Raw genomic sequence first — 20,646 nt, 5'->3', positions numbered from 1 at the left:
ATAACCCGGATGTGTGATCTTATGTGAGAGTGGGTTAAAATGATTTGTCAGGTGTTATAATTGCCCCCAACCACTTCTTCTATTAAAGTCTTTCTCATCATAAGTCTATTAATTGTAGTTACTTTTGCCAAATATTAATGTGTATTTTACTAAAAGACCACAGCTATATTTGTAGTAGTCTGTGAGTTAGGAAGAAAAACTTAAAAAATAAAAATTGCCCTCATCTCTCTATTTCTCTGCTCTCCCTCTCACTGTGACCTGCTGCTTACTGCTTGATTTGTATCCGCTTGAAGAGGGCTTGGCTCAATATATTAAGAGCAGAAGGAAGCTAGGCCTGACCCTCACCGGTTTAGTGCCGCTTAACGCCTCTGGCATCTTGTATCAGCTTGAAAAGGGTCTGAGGAATAAAAGTCAGAGCTGTTTACTCTCTAGTGCCATTAGACTGCTACTTCCCTGCACTGAAACCCCCCAACACTGTGATCTTCTCCTCCGTATACATTCAAGACTGCTTTCTTTACCCACACACTATCTATCCATCATGGCCGGGCTGCAGCACTACGGTTTCCCCGTGCACCGCACAGGTTCATGTAAGGGTTGGGTACAGACCCCAAGGCACCGTGTGTACCTTTATTCCAAACGACCTTGTTTACTAAGGCCTGTCTGCAACACACCACGCAGGGGTTCTGACTAAATTACATTATGAGGGTGGCAACGCTGAAAACGCTGCAGTGAATATCTTAGTCCCGAACTGGATCAAGGATTTCGTACACTGAATTACTAGAAAGTGATTATTAAAAAGTGTAGTGATTGTTTGGATGGTGAAAAATGGTCTATAATCTATATGAAAATTCTTTGGAGAGGGATGGGCTGAAAAACAAGAGCACTCGGTGGAAAGTCATTTCAGAGGCGGAGCAAATTTTGATGAGAGATTACAAAGACGTAATATGCACATGCAAACCAGGAATGTGTCTTCAGAAAATATTCCTGTAAAGCATGTTCAATTCCTAGAGAATGCATTAAGTGATAAAATGTATACCTTGAATGCATGATGTGCCAAATGCCAAAAAAAAGATTAAATAGGATCATTTTAGAGTTCATGGTTACATTCAACACTGAAGATATGTTTTCAAAAGTCATACTCTCATAGGGAAAAGCAAAGAAAGTGTCACATGAAGATTAGAGTATTTACTGTTGTATGTTATATAATATATTTAATATATATTTCTTTGGTGATCCTGCTAAGCCACTATTGACAGAATCAGACAGAAAGTGCAAGAAAAGGACAGAGTATTGAATTCTGCAACCAGTTCAGCAATTTTCCTTGCAGTGAAGCCTGTCCTATCTGAGTTTTCCTGCTGCACTGGTTTTCACCCACCTTTGCAGAGAAAGACAGCACAGGAATGTGTGATTACACACAAAATAAATTAATGCAGGCTATAAATAGAAGCTGTCCTATTCTGCCCTTACACATCTTTAAGTCTCTGGAAAAAAATAACGCCAGCCGATGCACTCCACCTCCATATAATAAGCAACCTTTCTGTAAATGAAAATTAATGATCATGTCTCCATTTTATTGTGTGGCTCATCCACTGTAAATGAGATGGTAAACAGAACACCTTTTCTTCTTCTCTCAGTCACCATGTGTAGTAATTTAGATTTACTTAAGTCTATTATGTCCTAAATTAGTCAACTGCATTTAGACAGAAGTGGCTCTAACTGCACTGTAACGCTTTTTAATTGGGTCTAGTATATAGACTTGCTGAACACCTCATAATGTTTGCTTACTGAGGTATGTTGTGCTCCCAAATGTGGTGAATGAGACACATCGCAACACAATAAGCCTAAATTAGTCAACTGCATTTAGACGGAAGTGGCTCTAACTGCACTGTAACACTTCTTAATTGGGCCTAGTACATAGACTTGCTGAACACCTCATAATGTTTGCTTACCGAGTTATGTTGTGCTCCAAAAAGGCGGTGAACAAGACACGTCGCAACACAATAAGTCTAAATTAGTTACAGTATGTCCTAAATTAGTCAACTGCATTTAGACACAAGTGGCCCAAACTGCACTGTAACGCTTCTTAATTGAACCTAGTACATAGACTTGCCGAACACCTCATAATGTTTGCTTGCTACAGTAAGTTATGTTGTGCTCCAAAATGTGGTGAATGAGACACATCGCAACACAATAAGCCTATATTAGTCAACTGCATTTAGACAGAACTCTCCCTAACTGCACTGTAACGCTTCTTAAATGGGCCTAGTACACAGACTTGCTGAACACCTCATAATGTTTGCTTACTGAGTTATGTTGTGCTACAAAATGCGACACAATAAGTCTAAATTAGTTATGTCCTAAACTCGTCAACTGCATTTAGACAGAAGTGGCCCTAATTGCACTGTAACACTTCTGAATTGGGCCTAGTACATAGACTTGCTGAACACCTCATAACGTTTGCTCCAAAATTCAGTGAATGGGACACATCGCAACAAAATAAGCCTAAATTAGTTATGTCCTAAACTAGTCAACTGCATTTAGACAGAAGTGGCCCTAACTGCACTGTAATGCTTCTTAATTGAGCCTAGTACATAGACTTGATGAACTCCTCATAATGTTTGCTTACTGAGTTATGTTGTGCTACAAAATGCGGTGAATGAGACACATCGCAACACAATAAGCCAATAACTGCTAAAACTATACTTGCAATGTTAGTTTAATTCAGACAGAAGTCATTTTGTTTACATTTCAATGTCTCGGCCTAAGACAACACTGACTGTTTTATACACATTCCACACAAAAGCAGAAGGCATTTACTCAATCTGGCAAGTAATAATCTAATTGGCTGGATTTACTTCCAGGAATAAAAGGCATACAGATTTTTAATTGGTTGTATGGAAACAGAGTAGTGTTTGAAAAAAGATACTACAGTTTACTATAAAGGTGCTGAATGTTTTTGAGAAAGAACTGATGACTAAATTGAACGATACTCAGAGTTTTGTTTGATCCAGTAGCAAGGAAAATAGATATCCAAAAACCATAAAAAATTAAATACATATTGCTTCAGTCTTTTTGTGTCTAAGCAGGTGATTCTTGGCCAGAATAAGTAGCAAAGTGAATCAGTATCTATAGACAAAATCGATACTGTACTATCAGGGTTTGACATTAACTTTTTTTTGGCTCACCAGCCACTGCAACTAGTGTTTTTAAGTTTCTAGCCACTCAGCATTTTCACTGGCCACAATTTTGACAGTGATACCATGGGGAAAAACTGCCATATTGATATTCTTAATAATTTAGCAGCAGGTTTATTAGGCTGCTGTCACTTTAAGACCTGATCCATTATACTGTTACACATCTGTTTTCTTTCTCAACTGTTTTCTTTCTCAACTGTTTATGTTCACTTAACACATAACTGACTGTGTTTACGTGAATACTCACCAAGACCGGCATTTTGACATTATTTTGCGTGTATTTGATTGTTTAAGCACAATAAGCAGTTACAATTTAGTACTGAGAGGCAGCTTTATGTGGGTGTGAGCGCAAAATCTGCGGGAATGAGTAAAATTATATGCAATACACCGAAATTCAGGCCCTGTAACACCAACAACCAGAGCAAATGAAACCAGTGAGTGAGGGGAGGCGGGTTCGATATTTTTTTTACAACACTACAATTGAAAAATGTATATATTATATATAAAATTCAACCCGCCAAAGTGGTTAGTAGAGTGACTGCATTACACACCACTGCTGAAATCCACCCGCATTTGGCGGGTGTAAATGTCAAGCCCTGTGTGCTATGCATCAAAGAAAGTTTCTTGGTTTTTACAGGCTCCAAACAATAAAAAAAATTAATATGAGACTAAATGAATATGAAAATGTCTAAGGCATAATATTAGAAAATGTTTTGACATTAGCCCATTAAAACAAGGACAACACAGACTGCCAAGCTGTAAAATGACTCAGTTGTTGTATTATGACTTGGAAATTGTATTTAAGCCTGTGTATTGTGTTGGTGGCCGCATTATTGGTTGAAGTCTTTTAGGAGCAAGATAATCAGATCTACCTGCCTGTGCTAAATTTTCAGACTGGGCTCTCACAGACAGTTATAAAGGAGCGCTGTTATTTTCTTCTTCTCCTGGTAATTGAGGAACATGCTTTGGCAGGCTTAGTGGAGCAGGGCACCTACATGGACAACACACTCACCACAAACACACACTCACAAACCACATCTTCCAACACTCTTTTATGTCAAACTGCAACAGAGCACAGATTCTCACTAAATTTCAAATGTCACAAAAGAGAAAGCTCTATTACTGCCTCTTCAACACATGCTTACACACACACACACACACACACGCGGCCGCAGCCGGCGCTGTCTCACATACGAAGGTCTCCATTGACAAAGCAGCGCGCTGGCAGTCCCAGCAGCAATGTTCTGCGGGCCAGGTCACGGCACTCTCACACATTCCCATCAATTTTTCATCATGTGCATTTAGTGTTTCTGCACGCATTTTCCCTTTTGGGTTATGTAAAAATAGCTTATGTAATTGGGCACTTACATAATGAAGCGTTATAAATTATATTTATTGATTTTGGTAGCTTAATAACAGTGAATTATCTGCTGCAATGCAGATTTTTAATTTTTAAGCACTCTTCTGATAAGGACACTGCTGTCAGGCTGAGGAACAGAGAGCACAATATGCAGCTTTGGAATTAGCAACAACAATTTCATCCCTTCTATACATAGACACCGATGTTGAGTCATTTACACCGACATAATGCAATCAGCAGAGAGAGAGAGAAAATAAAAACAGGCCTCAGAACATGTCGTGAATGTGTTATGTGGGTGGATTGTAGGGGTGTAACAGTTCTCGGTAAAAACATTTGCACCACGGTTCATCTTAAATCTGACGGCGCATCTATAATATGGTTTGTTAAATATAACAATGCTTAAGACAGACAGAGTTAGGCTAATGTATGTTTCTGTCAATGGATACACATTCTGGCTTTCCAACACATTACAACAGCGATGATCAAAAAACGTGGACAAAACAGACACTCTTTGTAAACTTTTTTCAATAGGAGTGCTCTAATATGACCAGTCATTTACACTGTGTTGACCTCGCAGGTGAGACCTGAACAGCACACGTTGCTATCTGTGTTTAAACTAAACTCATTTAAGCCTTGCAAATTTAAACATTCGTGCTGTGAGAAGATTTGTTTGTTCACTCATCTGAAGCGCGCACACAGAAAGCTGCATCTCAGACAGTGTACAAATATTGAGATCTCTTTCAAATATTGCGTTTGGGCGGACAAATTCAAACAGAAATTTTGTCAACATCCCCATCTTGCCGAGTATCCTAGCAAACATAGCAGGTGAGTGAACATAAACAGTCGAGAAAGACAACGCATGTGTTCAGTATCAGTATATTGGATCTGTGCATTATGTCTTAAAGTGACAGCAGCCTAATATTCCTCCTGTCTGTTTTACAAAAGCTATTCAGACTGAATAGCTTTTGTAACTTTAATAATGATTAATCTTTATTTAATTTATAAAGTGAAGATTATAAGCAATGATGTTTTACTTTATTCAATTTCTGTATCTGAAAATTACTGTTTGATACCTGAAAAACTGAAAAGCACTGTTTATTTTATTTTCATCTTTTCTCTATTGTAGTTATTGTGCTGTTGCTTGTAGTTTGATTATTTGTTCTTATTTTCTTTATTTTTATTTGACTGTAGTCCCTGAACATATCACATACTGAACTGTACCGAAACCGTGACCCTAAAACCATGATAAAAACTGAACCGTGAGTAATTTGAACCATTACACCCATAGTGGATTGCAAATAGTTTGCACCAGAGTTCGGACAGATTCATGAGAGGAGTTAAACGACCTCTGCCGGATGTGATTACCAGTCAGCTTTGGTCGATAACGACAATGAAAATGACCTCAAAGGACGTACCTTAATCCGTACAGCACGGTGCCATCGGGATGCAGGCGTATCATTCGGTTCTTGACTGTCACTCCGTGAACGAAGGATTTCTTATCGTTGAGGAAGTAGGTGTCGGGCACCCACAGCTGGTCAGCGACGCGGTTATCCAAGGTTAGATTCAGAGGGATCTCAGAGTAAGACAAGCGCTTGTCTCGCCAAGCTTGCTGGAAATACATGGTCAGGGTGTAGTCCTAAAAATAAGAGGAAAAGATGAGATCATGAAGACTATACAACAGATTCAATTTCATGTTCAACTTGATGTTTACACAGTTTCCAGGTTAAAAGTATATGGGCATCTGCCTTACACTCTCAAAAGGCAACCAACACTATAATATTTTTGTATGTTTACATCAATATTTAATATTAATAAGACTGACGTTAATATTTCAAACCACACTGTAATTAATATTTAAGTATTTATTATTAATATTTCAAACCTTACTGTAAAAAGTGGTAACCTGCGAATGTTACTTTAAGGAGCTTTTCCCGTCTGATCTAATCCTTTAGTTTAGTTTTCTTGGTGTATTTATGGTATACACACTGCCGTTCAAAAGTTTGTGGTCATAAAGGAGACCTCTTATGTGTCTTTCACAAGATGTAATATAAGTCTCTGGTGTCCCCAGAATGTGTCTGTGAAGTTTCAGCTCAAAATACCCCACAGATCATTTATTACAGCTTGTCAAATTTGCCCCTATTTGGGTATGAGCAAAAACATGCCGTTTTTGTGTGTGTCCCTTTAAATGCAAATGAGCTGCTGCTCCCGCCCCCTTTCCAGAAGAGGGCGGAGCTTTAACAGCTCACGCTTCGGTTGCTCAACAACAACAAAGCTGGAGAATCTCACGCAGCCAAAATAAGGATTGTCAGTAACGGTGTTCAGCCTTACATTGTTCAAACCGGAGTCGACACTGATGGAGAGACTCAGGAAGAAGTTACAACTTTTAGGACGTTTCTAAATGGTTAGTGGATAAATTTATGTAGTTGCTGTGGAGTTGATTCAGCTCATCGACTAGCATGTGCCGTCATGTTAATCTTTTGTGCAAATCCAGCGTTGAATTGACCCTCGTTTGTGAAGCAGTCCGGCGTAAAATGACGGCATGATAAGAACACTACTACAACAACTCTTCCTCCTTTGTTGCGTGTTCTCGGGGGTGGGGTTTATGTAAATTTTAGGGTTTGTGATGTCACTAACCCGGGAAGAAGCTCGTTGTAGTCCCTACCAGCTGTTTGTTGTAGTCCTTAAACAGAGAAAATATCTCCCTTTGCATTGAACTTTGAGTGTCATAACTTTGCAGATGTTGTTTATGCTCAAACAGCAACATTACACACTAACTAAAGCTAAAAAAGTGAAATCATAATCAACCACCCCTTTAATGACCCCAAACCTTTTAATAGCAGTGAAATTTTTATTTTAATTAATTTAGATGTTCCCACATGATGCATATTATAACGCTTTTAGTCTCATCAAGTTGCTTATAAAGTAATAACTTCAAAAATACAGTAATAACAAACATATTTATTGTCTATTTCATTAGTTACTACTAACTGTTTTTTTTAGCAGTCGCCTTCTTTCAGATCATTAGTCAAGAAATCCTTGGTAAACACCGCAGATGGTGGCAGGCACGCAGATGCACCTTTTAATTTAACCCAGCTGAGTGCTCGCTGAAACCGCCTCGGTCACAAATCACTCTGTGCTTCAAGTCATTACAAGTTCATTCCGATTTGGATGCGACCGAAAGTGATGATGTCCGAGTGCGAGTTGTTTACTCTGTAATTAGCCCATCCATTTCCACCAGTTTGACACATTCAGGCCGATTTGTTGACTGGCTGCAATTGTGATAGGCTGGCATTAATGGATTGACACGGTAATCAGCCAATCACAGTGAAGCATCAGCTGTTTATAAAAACCAGTTTTACACACTATTTGAGCTTATATTTTGTAACGCTAATTCTCATCTGAACTGTTTTTGAGCAGGCACTTTTCCCATGCCTCCTGGGATAAAATGCCCCTGATTTTATCTTTGGTTTGTTTTTGGGAGTGCTCTGGATGTGGTTATCAGCGTGGCCAGAGGATGAGGGGGCAGTGGGCTGGCTGAACGGTGGCAGGCAGTTTCTAGCCCCATATTTATCTCTCCGTGCCTCTCCAGCAGTGACCTGTGAGGGAACTCTTAAAACCGGCAATCGTCTGCTGCCAAAAATAACCAGCACACTTGATAAAGTTATTCTCAGGCATTAAAGGACAAACCTCCCTCTGATTCAAAAGCCGCTGGAAGAACCAGCTGTGACTCACACTGTCCTGCATGTGCACATTCAACCGGCCACTTCAGCATGAGCAAACACACGCTAAACACACCTGCACACACACGCCCCAATTCTCCATTACATATCCTGTACACAAGAATAATATTACTACTGCACTACTACTAGTTTTTGCACAACATTTCTGAACTCCCTGAAGCACCTCCATTGTAGTCTCGAGTTTTCTTCCAGGAACAAACACGTCACAATATTCCTCATTTAAATAATTCATACGCAGAATAAAGGGGTGGGGCCTGGTTGAGTTAGTTAGTGGTGTGTTGAAATTGGCAGTTATGGTAAGGGGCGGGACATTTCCCAAACACCAATCACAACACACTGCTCCAGCCGACCAATCAGAGCGCATTGTGCTTTTCAGAAGGAGGGGCTTCATAGAGACAGGAACTAAACAGATTCTATCCATCCTAAATAGTATGTGACATTAGTAATATTCAATACTATTTAGGGCGGATAGTGTGCACATTGGGATGCAGGGTGGGAAGAGAGGAGCTGCAACAATGGAGAATATGAGGAAAATAATGAATATTTAAGTTCTAGTAGAGCCCAAAAACAACATCAAGACTTTGAAAAAGGTCATAATATGATAAGAAAATCCAAATTATACTGATAAGATTCCAAATTAAAGATATGACTACATAAAACTTCTAATGAGCATGCAGATGGTCCGTTGTCAGTGGTATGAGCTCGACTCTCATAATTCCCTCCGATCTCTAGCATTTGTCATTATGTATAGAGTAGGTTAAAGATGGTGCTGATCATCTACGCTGCAGGTTTCCCTCAGGAGAAGCAGCTGATGCCTTGGGCGACAGTCACTTTAGCCTCCTCAAACTCTTAAAGGGATAGTTCACCCATAAATGAACATCTTTTACATGTGCTTCCCAACCCATTAGACTTTCTTTCTTGTGTGGAACATAAAAGATGATATTTTGAGAAATGTGGTTTCAAAGGGTCAAAAACTGTTTGGTTACTAACTTTTTTCAAAATACCTTCTTTCGTGTTCCGCATGCAGGAGAAAAAAGGTCATATAGTTTTGAACTGACATGAAGGATGGGCAAATGATTGCAGAATGTTCATTTTTGGGTGAACTATCCATTTTTAATTAAAATCCTGTTCACGACGTCTCCTTACTGAGACATAAAACGTGTTAAAATGCATTATTCATGCTCATGTCGTTTCAAACCGGTTTCACTGCGTTTTATTCGACCATAAATGCCCTGCAAAGTGGACTTTAGAGGGTGTTCCGCCATCTTAAGTGAGAATTCAATGCCATAGGGAATAAGGGAACATCGAGACATTACTTCACAAGAAGTGGAGAGGGAAATTTACACAACAGTAATTGCACATCATTCCAGCACTTGAAGTTTGACTAGAATAAACACAGTAAAAATGATTTGAGGCTTCAGCATTTTCATTGAGTTTAATTAGTCCCAGGTGTGGTTTGTACACGGTTGTTTGCGGGTATAAAGTGTGCCAGATGTGACAGTTACAATGCAACTATTATGATTACAGTTATATAAGATGAAATACACATCCAATATAACAAAATTATGTTTATTTTCATATTAAACCCTGTAAGAGACACGTATCACTCAGTTTAGCATTCAGAAATGACAATTTATATTAAGTAAATTAATAATAAATTAATATTTCTATAAATACACACTGTAAACTATGATGCTCAAAATAATTGGTTTGAGTAGGACAAACTGGTAACACTTTATTTTAGGGTCTTTTAACTAGTTGCTTATTAGCATGCATATTACTAGAATATTGGCTGTTTATTAGTACTTATAAAACACATATTAATGCCTTATTCTGCATGACCTTATTCTACATTCTTAATTTCACATCTTGTGAAGTCAAACAATAGTTTTGTGTGAGGTAAAAAACAAAGTCAGATCCCTAAAAATAGGGATGCATGATATATCGGCCACCATATCGGTATTGGCCGATATATGTTCCTTTTTAATGTTATCATTATTGGCCTAATAAGAAAATGTGGCCGATATATTAAAGCCGAAAAATAATTTCCTTCAGCTGAGACACTTTAGATGTGCACTGTCCACCATTTTGGTTTTGAATTGCTTGAAACATGATTGAAATCACTTCAAAAAGGAAAATACAGTGCAACGAACAGCAAAGTCTGTCATATAGACTACATAAAATTATAATGAGAACATTATAATTGTGTGCTTGGGACATGGCGTTTAATGGTGAGAGTTTTGTTTTTGTAATCAGGCTCTCAAAAATGATATAAAAATTTAGTTTTAGATTTATCGGCCAATATATCGGTTATCGGCTTTCAAATATGAATTATCATATATACAAAGAATTATCGTATCGGCCGAAATTTTCATATCGGTGCATCCCTAACTAAAAATCACCTTCTCCACCACAGACCTCAAATCTCATTCATATTTTGGTAAATGCATTTCATGGATATGCACATATTCAAATCGAACGAATGAGGTAAATTTAAACATTAACCGTCACTGTAAGAAAAAGAGCAACATGAACATTCTGCTAAAAATCTCCTTTGTGTTCCATAGAAGGAAGATCATTCATGTTTGGAACAGCATGAGGATAAATTATCATCAGAAATATTTTATTTTTGGATGAACTATCTCCATTTAAGAAAGAATGAGATTTGTGCTATGCATGAGGAAATGTTTTGATGATATTTATGCCTAATGGTATTCCGCCATCTGAGCTTTTTCGTCCTATAGTGTTCCAGTTGAGTAATGAAGTACAATGAAACAGGAGTGCACATAGCATATGTTAGAGTATTACGGTTATCAATCATGAAGAAAGAAAAAAAACCAGGAGAAAAATGGGAAAAACTTTCTGTAGATTAACATTTTGGGGAAAGAGGTTAAATATACATTTTTCCGAGCGAAGTGTGGATGCCAGGGTAGAGAATGTGGAACACCTGGGCTTGGAACTTTCCTCTTGGCTTCAGTGCCAAATGTGAGCATAATTACTATGGTCACAGATGGTAGCAGATGCCTCTTTGGGCTCTGTTTACTCTTCTTTGACATCAATAGATCTCAAACCGAGATGCAAACACACAGCTTCTGCGAGCTCACATGCAACCGTGTGGATTTTTCCCTCTCTGCTAATAGAATCATGCATGAAAATAGAGGTGCAGTGGATATATAATGGATTTATTATTATTATTATTATTATGGATTTATTTATTATTTCATATGGTGAAATTTTAAAGCATCTAGCTACTCTTTTCTAATCAATTACAATGCAAAAGGATCTGAAGCTTTCAAGTTTTAGAAAGCAAGCAAAGCATCATAAAGGAAAGGTGGGACCATTAAATTACTCAAAATGTATCCTTTTGTGTTCCACAGTAGAATGAGGTGAGTATAAGATGACAGAATATTAATATTTGAGTGAACAATCTCAGAGATGTTCTGCAAGAGCAAAAAAGCCTCTGTTGCGCTGTTTAATCATCGTTAACAGAGCTGAAATTTGCAAGTGCAAATTAATTTAATCAAGGACGTCTCTAAATCTGCAGCATAAATGTACTAATTAAGGGCGCATTGGTTATGAATTCTTTATGTGACATGAAAAATCGTCAACTAAAGAAGTCTCAGACACAAGAAAAAGCTGTCTTTGTATTCAATAAAACTATTCTAAAGGGGTGGTTATGATTTCACTTTTTTAACTTTAGTTAGTGTGTAATGTTGCTGTTTGAGCATAAACAACATCTGCAAACTTACAACGCTCAAAGTTCAATGCAAAGGGAGATATTTTCTACAACAAACGGCTGGTAGGGACTACAACGAGCTTCTTCCCGGGTTATTGACATCACTAACTCTAAAATTTACATAAACCCCGCCCACAAGAACACACAACAAAGGGGGCGAGGCCATGTTGGGCTGCTTTAGAGAAGAGGAAGAGTTGTTGTAGTAGAGTGTTGTTGACATGCCGTCATTTTACGCCGGACTGCTTCACAAACGAGGATCAATTCAATGCTGGATTTGCACAAAAGATTAACATGACGGCACATGCTAGTGGATGAGTTGAATCAACTCCACAGCAACTACATAAATTTATCCACTAACCATTCAGAAACGTCCTAAAAGTTGTAACTTCTTCCTGAGTCTCTCCATCAGTGTCGACTCCGGTTTGAACAATGTAAGGCTGAACACCGTTACTGACAATCCTCATTTTGGCTGCGTGAGATTCTCCAGCTTTGTTGTTGATGAGCAACCGAAGCGCTAGCTGTTAAAGCTCCGCCCTCTTCTGGAAAGGGGGCCGGGAGCAGCAGCTCATTTGCATTTAAAGGGACACACACAAAAACGGCGTGTTTTTGCTCACACCCAAATAGGGGCAAATTTGAAAAGCTGTAATAAATGATCTGTGGAGTATTTTGAGCTGAAACTTCACAGACACATTCTGGAGACACCAGAGACTGACTTACCCCTTTAAAGTCATTGAAACAGGATCTGTCTTAACAGTTTTACTCTCATTGCAACTGACCGACTTCCTTCCATTGGCTCGCACAAGCCAGCATTTAAAAACACCAAACCAGGGCTCAACAATAAGAATAAAAATAAAACTTTGTTCTGGTTGGATCAGTGAAAAATACTGGAAGAGCATGTAAAAAACAAAAGTATAAACGACTGGGCCAGCAGAAAAAAAAAATCCTTATTGTTGATCACTGCCATAGCATTATTTACAGCAGAGCACTGCAAATCTGTGAAACAACCTTATGTAAGATAAAGTGAGGCATGCCAGCTCTTCAGATGGATACCCAGATCGATAGATCATATTGAGATTGTGACAGAATGACACAACGTCATTTGTCGGGTCTCTCCCACTGAGCTGACACTGACGCAGAGGCTGCTGGGAGTTCTCCATTAAGCCTGTCACAACCCAAATCCAGCACTCATCACGTTCAGGAGACATCCATCTACACTGCACAGAACCCACTTAAAAAACGAGTTATGCAAAATTAACATCAAGCAAAACATGATTCACTTTTTTCCAGGCATTGAAATAAATGGCATTTTCCAAGAATATGGTGGGGCCTGAAAGGTTTTCTTTTTTTTCACACAAATACTTAGTGAAAGGAGGTGCTCAACTTTTAGAAAACATTTTTCTTCCACCTCAAAATGTCAAACTGAATATTATATGAACGGTTTATTGTTTTCTATTGATTTGATATGAGGTTTGTAATTTTTGTACACCTGTTGCAAGCAAAAGTTTGAGACGTTTAAAATCATAATGCGCAGTTTTTACAGTTTTAACAAATATTAAATAAACATCCATTTTCAGATATCTTAATGAGCTTTTCATTTCCAGCATGTGCTGTAAGCGGTCGACCAATCACAACAGACTGGGCCATCTGACCAATCAGAGCAGAGTAGATCAATCACAACCAAAGTCCCTTTAAGACAAGTCATTTCACTCAGCGGCCATCTTTGAAACGCCTCTCGGACATTCAAGTGCAGCTCCTATCTCTTTGAATGGGGAAACATCAAATTCCCCAAAGCTGTTCGCCAAGCTTTCGATTAAATTTCATATTTGAGATCACCAATGAAATCTGACAACAATTGTCTCATAAATTTTGTTTGTAAATGCTCGAATCATGACAAAAAAAATATTTTTCAGGCTGGATTAAGCTAATGTGCATGCGCAGTCCTAAATGCGCGTCTCTTGTGCCTCATTTGACTGTTGACTGAGCGCGTCTGACTGTTCCTATAGGAACCGGAGCTTCTAATGGCCGCTGCAGTGACGCGTGACTTTACCAATCGGCGATTGGCTCTTATTTTGAAGGCGGGACTTATTCCGCCATATTGCGCATTGCACTTTCTCTCATTCAAAACAATACAAACAATGCATCTTGTGTTATTCTATAGTCTTTGATTACAACAGACCAATCAGATCAGAGTAGACCAATCACAACAGACTGGGTCATCTGACTAATCAATTATTCGACATTTTTGTCTTACAATTCCTTGCAAAACAGGGTGGAATTGTCAACCTTGATGAATGCTTTTAACACTACAATTACAATTATGTTAAGCATGTTAATTATGTTAAATACAATTACCATCATGCTGTAAACAGGATACAAAGCATGTAATTTCTGGGGTGTCACGATTTTAAGGAAAGTTACATGTTTTGTAATGCAGGAAATGAATGTGGTAACAGGGTTGAGCACAAAATGTTTGTGTTTAAATCTAGCTGCTTTTCATTTCATGTTATATAACATATCTAAAAGTTCTCACAACAAAAACATGGGATTTGTGCCTCTAATGCTTTGAATAAGTCATGCGGCACCAAAGTGTTTCTGTTCGTCCCTATTTGTGGAAAGCGGCAAATGAGAGCGTAAAGAGATTGTGATGGGAAACGCTGATAACAGGGCACTTAACATCACCACTGCCATAGTTTCACTGTCTCTCCCAATAAGAGAAACACCAACGCAGTCGCCGTGGACTTGGGAGACTTCATTAATTGGTCATGACAACGAAACCATCCGAATGACTGGTTAAGCACAAGCCTCTAAATATTGGAGGTTGTAAGAGAGATGGACTTAAGATCCAGTGGTCATACCCGGGGTGCTGATAGCATGACTGGCCCGATTAGCCTTTATTCCCAACGGAGCGTTTTCTACAGCTACTTAAACACGTTTGATTTAACAGCCTAACACCCCATCACAGGATGATATATTAACAGATTACACAAGCGAAATCTGTCACATTAACTTCACTTAATCTAAGCTCATAACTGCAAGTGCCGTGATGAGGATGCTGATGACATGTTTGGAGATAAACGTTTGATGTCGAAGACGTGATTAAGTGGCAAAGTTTATTGCAATGTCAGACAGACTCCAAATGCCAGGTGTTTCAAATTAATCTACAACCGAGCGCCTCTTTGCAGAATTAGTTTGGAAATCAGAGTTTAATGTTGTTATTTGATTAAACTTTGTTCTGAAAACATCTTATGGTTGACTTTTTCCATATAAGGGATAATGAACAGTCAGCTGATCGTCGCAAATAACTCGACCTTACGCAAAAACATTATTCTGCTTATTACACGGCTACTTACAGTCATGTGATGTTAATTCAATTAACGGATATTAATTGATACATGGAAATCCTTTCTTGACACGTACTAGTCTTACTAGTTGCCTATATATTTTAGGAAGTGGATCCTTCGCAAGAGGATCATCATATTTGAGGATTCTTAGCATCAAAAAACCTTGAAAACCCTTGAACAAAGAATAATTCAACAAAAGAATAGTGTTACAGTTATAGTTCACCCAAAAATTATAATTCTGTCATCATTTACTCACTTTCATGTCGTTCCAAACCCTTAAGACTTTCGTTCATCTTTAAAAGACAAATGAAGATATTTTTTAATGAATTCTGAGAGATTTCGGTCCCTCCATTGAATATCTAGGAGTGTGAATCTTTTGGTACCTCACAATTCGATTCAAATCGATTCTTGAGGTCACGATTTGATTACAAATTGATTCTCGATTTTGAATCAAATTTCAATTTGATATATATACATACATTTAATTCTAGTTTACTATTTTGTGTTACTGCGGTTGACAGTTTAATAGGTCTTGAAGAAAGGGTTAGTTCACCCAAAAAAATGAAAATAATGTCATTAATTACTCACCCTCATGTTGTTCCACACCCGTAAGACCTTCGTTCATCTTCTGAACACAAATTAAGATATTTTTGATGAAATCTGATGGCTCAGTGAGGCCTGCATAGCCAGCAATGGTACTTCCTCTCTCAAGATCCATAAAGGTACTAAAAATATATTTAAAAGTTCATGTGAGTACAGTGGTTAAATCTTAATATTATAAAGTGACGAGAATATTTTTTGTGCGATATCCTATATTAAATACTTTTTAACAATATCTATTGATGGACGATTTCAAAATGAAGCATCGGAGCTTTACGAATCGAATCAGTGGTCACGTGATTTCAGCAGTTTGGCCGTTTGATATGCGATCCGAATCACTGATTCGAAATAAAAGATTCATAACGCTCCGAAGCAGTGTTTTGAAATCGGCCATCACTAGATATTGTTGAAAAGTCATTATTTAGTTTTTTTGGCGCACAAAAAGTATTCTCATCGCTTTATAATATTAAGGTAGAACCAGTGTACTCACATGAACTGTTTTAAATATGTTTTTTGTACCTTTATGGATCTTGAGAGAGGAAGTACCATTGCTGGCAATGCAGGCCTCACTGAGCCATCGGATTTCATCAAAAATATCTTAATTTGTGTTCTAAAGATGAACGAAGGTCTTGCGGGTGTAGAACGACATGAGGGTGAGTAATTAATGACAGAATTTTCATTTTTGGGTGAACTTTTTTAAGGTGAATTTATTTTGTTTTTCTTCTCATTTTAGTCAACCCAATACATTATTATTATTATTAAGCTGACTGCAATCATTACACACGTGACTAGCAGTCTTCTGTAATAAAGCAAGGCAGGCAATTTTATTTTATTTTTGATATTAAAAATAGGAACAAAAAAGCAAATTACAAACAATAGGACAAATACAATAGAAAAAAATATATAAATTAAATAAACTAAGTTTTCAAGTAGAGTAGCCTAGGTTTATTTAGCATGTAGCCAGAAATACTACAAAAATTGAATAATCAAATGTAAAAATAAAACACTCTGTATGAATTAAATATAAATTGATTCATATTAAAGATACAAAAGTGTTTCAGTCAAAAGCAATTAACATTAATAAAACAGACAGAACAGTTTATGAGGCTGCTGTCCCTTTAAGAATGAATGCACGGATCTAATATACTGTTACATTTCCTGTTATCTGATTTTCTCCTAACTGTTTACGTTTGCGTTGGACATAACAGACTGTTTACACATGAATACTCCACACTATGTGCATTTTGACATAATTGTGTGTGTATTTGATCATGCAAGCGCAATAAGCTGTGAGAGAACTGAATCCGGGATCGCATGCATCTAAAAGGAACCGTGAACGGTGCTCGCACTGACGGACACACGGCCGAAACTCGAGCACCGTTCGCAGTTCCTTTTTGTGGCTTATTGTGATTAATAACACAACGTGTCAATAACTTTAAGTAGTACTGCAAAGTTAAAGAAGTGTAACACCTAAGAAAATCGATATTTGAAATATGTGAATCGATGCGAATCGGTAGAAGATAGAATCTCGATTCATGTGAATTGATTTTTCCCTGCACCCCTACTATTCACCCAAAACACTGAGGCTTCAAAACGTACATTAAGTGATCGTAAAAGGAATGCATGTGAATCAAGCGGTTTAAATTATAAACATTGATCAGCAAACATAAACAGAAGCTCAAACGTACTTGTTTGATGTGCGAGAACCTCATTGGTTCTTGCTGAAGTAGAATGAACCTCATTGGTTCTCACACGTCATTTCTTTTTCATACTCTCTTAATGAACATTTTGAAGCGTACATCTTGAGTGAGTAGACTATTAATGGAGGGACAGAAATCTCAGATTTCATTAAAAATATCTTTTTAAAAAAAGTCTTATGGGTTTGGAATGACATGAGGGTGATTAAATGATGACAGAATTATCATTTTTGTGTGAACTATTCATTTAGGGCTTTAGGTAAGTTTAGGATTTAGTTCTGCGTAAATGAAATGCGGCATCAGAGACACTTAGGCCCGGTTTCACAGACAGGGCTTAGATTAAGCCAGGATTAGGCCTTAGTTCAATTAGCTTTTATAAACAGCGCAAGATGCTTTCATTTAAAACAGCTCAAACATGCATTTTAGTCTGAGACTAGGGACCTCGTCTGTGAAACCAGGCATATGTGGTTGTCAAGACACAATCAAAACACCAAGAAATACATCTTTGCAGTGTATAAGAAGTTAAAGGGGACCTATAACGCCCCTTTTCACAACATCTCTGGAGTCGGCAGAGTGTGTCTGTGAAGTTTCAGCTCAAAATTTTTGTGTGTGTCCCTTTAAATGCAAATTAGCTGTTGCTCCCGGCCCCCTTTCCAGAAGAGGGCGGAGCTTTAACAGCTTGCGCTTTGGTTGCTGAACAACAACAAAGCTGGAGAATCTCACGCAGCCAAAATGGCGATTTTCAGCAAAAAAGTGGATAAATTTATGTAGTTACAACAACTCTTCCTCTTCTCTAAAGCAGCCCAAGAAGCTCGTTGTAGTCCCTACCAGCCGTATGTTGTAGTCCTTAAACAGATATTTCTGTAAAAGAAACCATCTCCCTTTGCATTTAACTTTGACCGTCATAACTTTGCAGATGTTGTTTATGCTCAAACAGCAACATTACACACTAACTAAAGTTAAAAAAGTGAAATCATAATCAACCACCCCTTTAAATAAATGCAAGCAAGGTAAGACCAATCACAATTCAGTACTGCAATTCAGTAAGCAACACACAGCAGCATTTGCATTCTCCAAATATTTAAACTTTAAATGTCAAGTTTACAAGACAAAAAGACTGAAATAACCCACAAAACAAAGTCTAAAAGGAGTCGTGCTAGGTGCACGTTAACGGGTTGTGGTGAATTAATCGCATAAATTAGCGAGGAAGAAAAAAAAGCCTTGCAAGAACTATAATAAGCTTCTCAGTAGAGTGAGATGTGCTGCAGATCTCATCAGTGTATGAAATTATAATACAAGTTGCTGCTGTCTGGAGGAGAACGTCATGTGACCACAGCGTTGCCACTCTATTTCTGGCTGTAGCTAAATCCACAATCGCACGACGTTAAATATGAAAGAATTCATAAAAACAATCTGCAGCCTTGCCTTAAAACATAATCTATCGAAACAGAGAAGAGCCCACATTAACCCCGCATTTTTTGACAAGGGTGGTGTTGTCATAGCAACAAAAAGTAAAAATAACACTAAATAACACACTGTTTATCAGCTGGGAATTCAATAAAACAGGACTAAACAGACACTAACTGACTAGGCAAAAATGATCTACAATTACGCACACTAGTAGTAATTAAGTCGACCAATCTAATTGAGTCTAAATTTGTCTTTTCATCCATTTGTTATTTCACAGGCTATCATTGCACGGCCCTGCCTCTTATTCATGTAAGCAATTAATGCTTGTCAGGATAATGATACATATAAGGGCAATGTTTCCGCCCCGGTAATTATTTAGCCCATGAGCTAGCACAAGTCTGCTTGAATCTTTTCCTTTGAAGTGACTATTATGTTTTCAGAGAAAACCGTTCGACATGTCCACCGTCCCAGCCGCAAACAAAGGTCATTTCAAGCGTAATTTATGCAGGCAGCAAACAGAGGACCTCGTGTTAGCAATCGGCCAGAGCAAATGCAACAGATCGATTGGAATATCATACTATCCCATTTGTATTTTGCTTCCTCAAATGAGTCATCAGATGCAGAGAGCATGGCCCGCATTTGCCTCTTCTTTCGGCCTCTCTCCAAAAATAGCTCGCGTTTTAATGTCAAGCGACGGAAACGCAACTTGCGTGGACTGGCCTAAAGATTTGCATTGCCAAACAACACGGGTGACCTTTGGTCGAGGCTTCTTTGGCCACGTTTAACACACAGCGGACACTCTTGTTTACATCCGTGTGAAATGGCAGGCAGGAGGAGATGAAGAGAGGGGGGTTGCTTCGTTTTAAAACAAAACGCTCCAAGCAGTTACGCCTAACAAAGACACCTGGGGCATCCGTGCCGCTCCTAATTGAGAGATCATACATCTGTCTAAGACGCGGGCATCACGCTGGACTAATGAGACGGTAAACTGGTACGAGGGCAAGCATGAGAGCGAACGCTGCATGGCTTTGAATGGAAATAGCAGATACTAATGGCTGCAAATCTCAGAGATCAACCCTGTCAACCCTTAGGATAGTCGAGGATCCTGTCGGCTGAAAATCCAATTTTGCTGGAGCTGCAGAAAACAAAGATTTTCATCTTTTCTACCCAACTCTTAGGGATTCCAGAGCTCAACCGTGACAAGCAACAAACTTGACAGATCTATAAAGGTAATTTGTAGGCACATCACTACACAGTATGAAGCATCTACGTCCACAGGCCCGTCTTAAAACTGAATTACAGCCGCGACTCCTCGCAGGGGTCACTGCACCTTCTGAGCCATGAATATCAATGGCTTTTTCAGTCAGTCCAGATTAGTAAATGAACGATCAGAAAATGACAGCCTAACGAGGTCAAAATATAATTTACAGGAGCTGTTTTATTTTCTAATTCATTTTAAATGAGGTTTGCGGTTAACTTAAAGACCCCCTGTGGTGAAAATCAAGTTTTAAATGTTGTTTATATGTCTATATGATGTTTTTAATATGCTTAAACCATGTGCAAATTTA

At 38.3% G+C, this 20,646-nt stretch overlaps 1 protein-coding gene across 1 annotated transcript in view; it reads right to left on the bottom strand.

Annotated features, from left to right (window-relative positions):
• The window catches only part of gabrb2a (gamma-aminobutyric acid type A receptor subunit beta2a), a 53,202-nt gene that overhangs the window by 27,449 nt on the left and 5,107 nt on the right, over positions 1–20,646 (bottom strand). Inside the window, 1 exon segment of the mRNA XM_051859765.1 lies at positions 5,970–6,190. Coding sequence (XP_051715725.1) covers positions 5,970–6,190 — 221 coding nt within the window.

This window comes from Ctenopharyngodon idella, chromosome 14, assembly GCF_019924925.1.
Source record: "Ctenopharyngodon idella isolate HZGC_01 chromosome 14, HZGC01, whole genome shotgun sequence".
NCBI classification, from domain to species: domain Eukaryota; kingdom Metazoa; phylum Chordata; class Actinopteri; order Cypriniformes; family Xenocyprididae; genus Ctenopharyngodon; species Ctenopharyngodon idella.
Note: the sequence above shows the minus strand (reverse complement) of the source record. Positions and strands in the feature narration are given on the sequence as shown.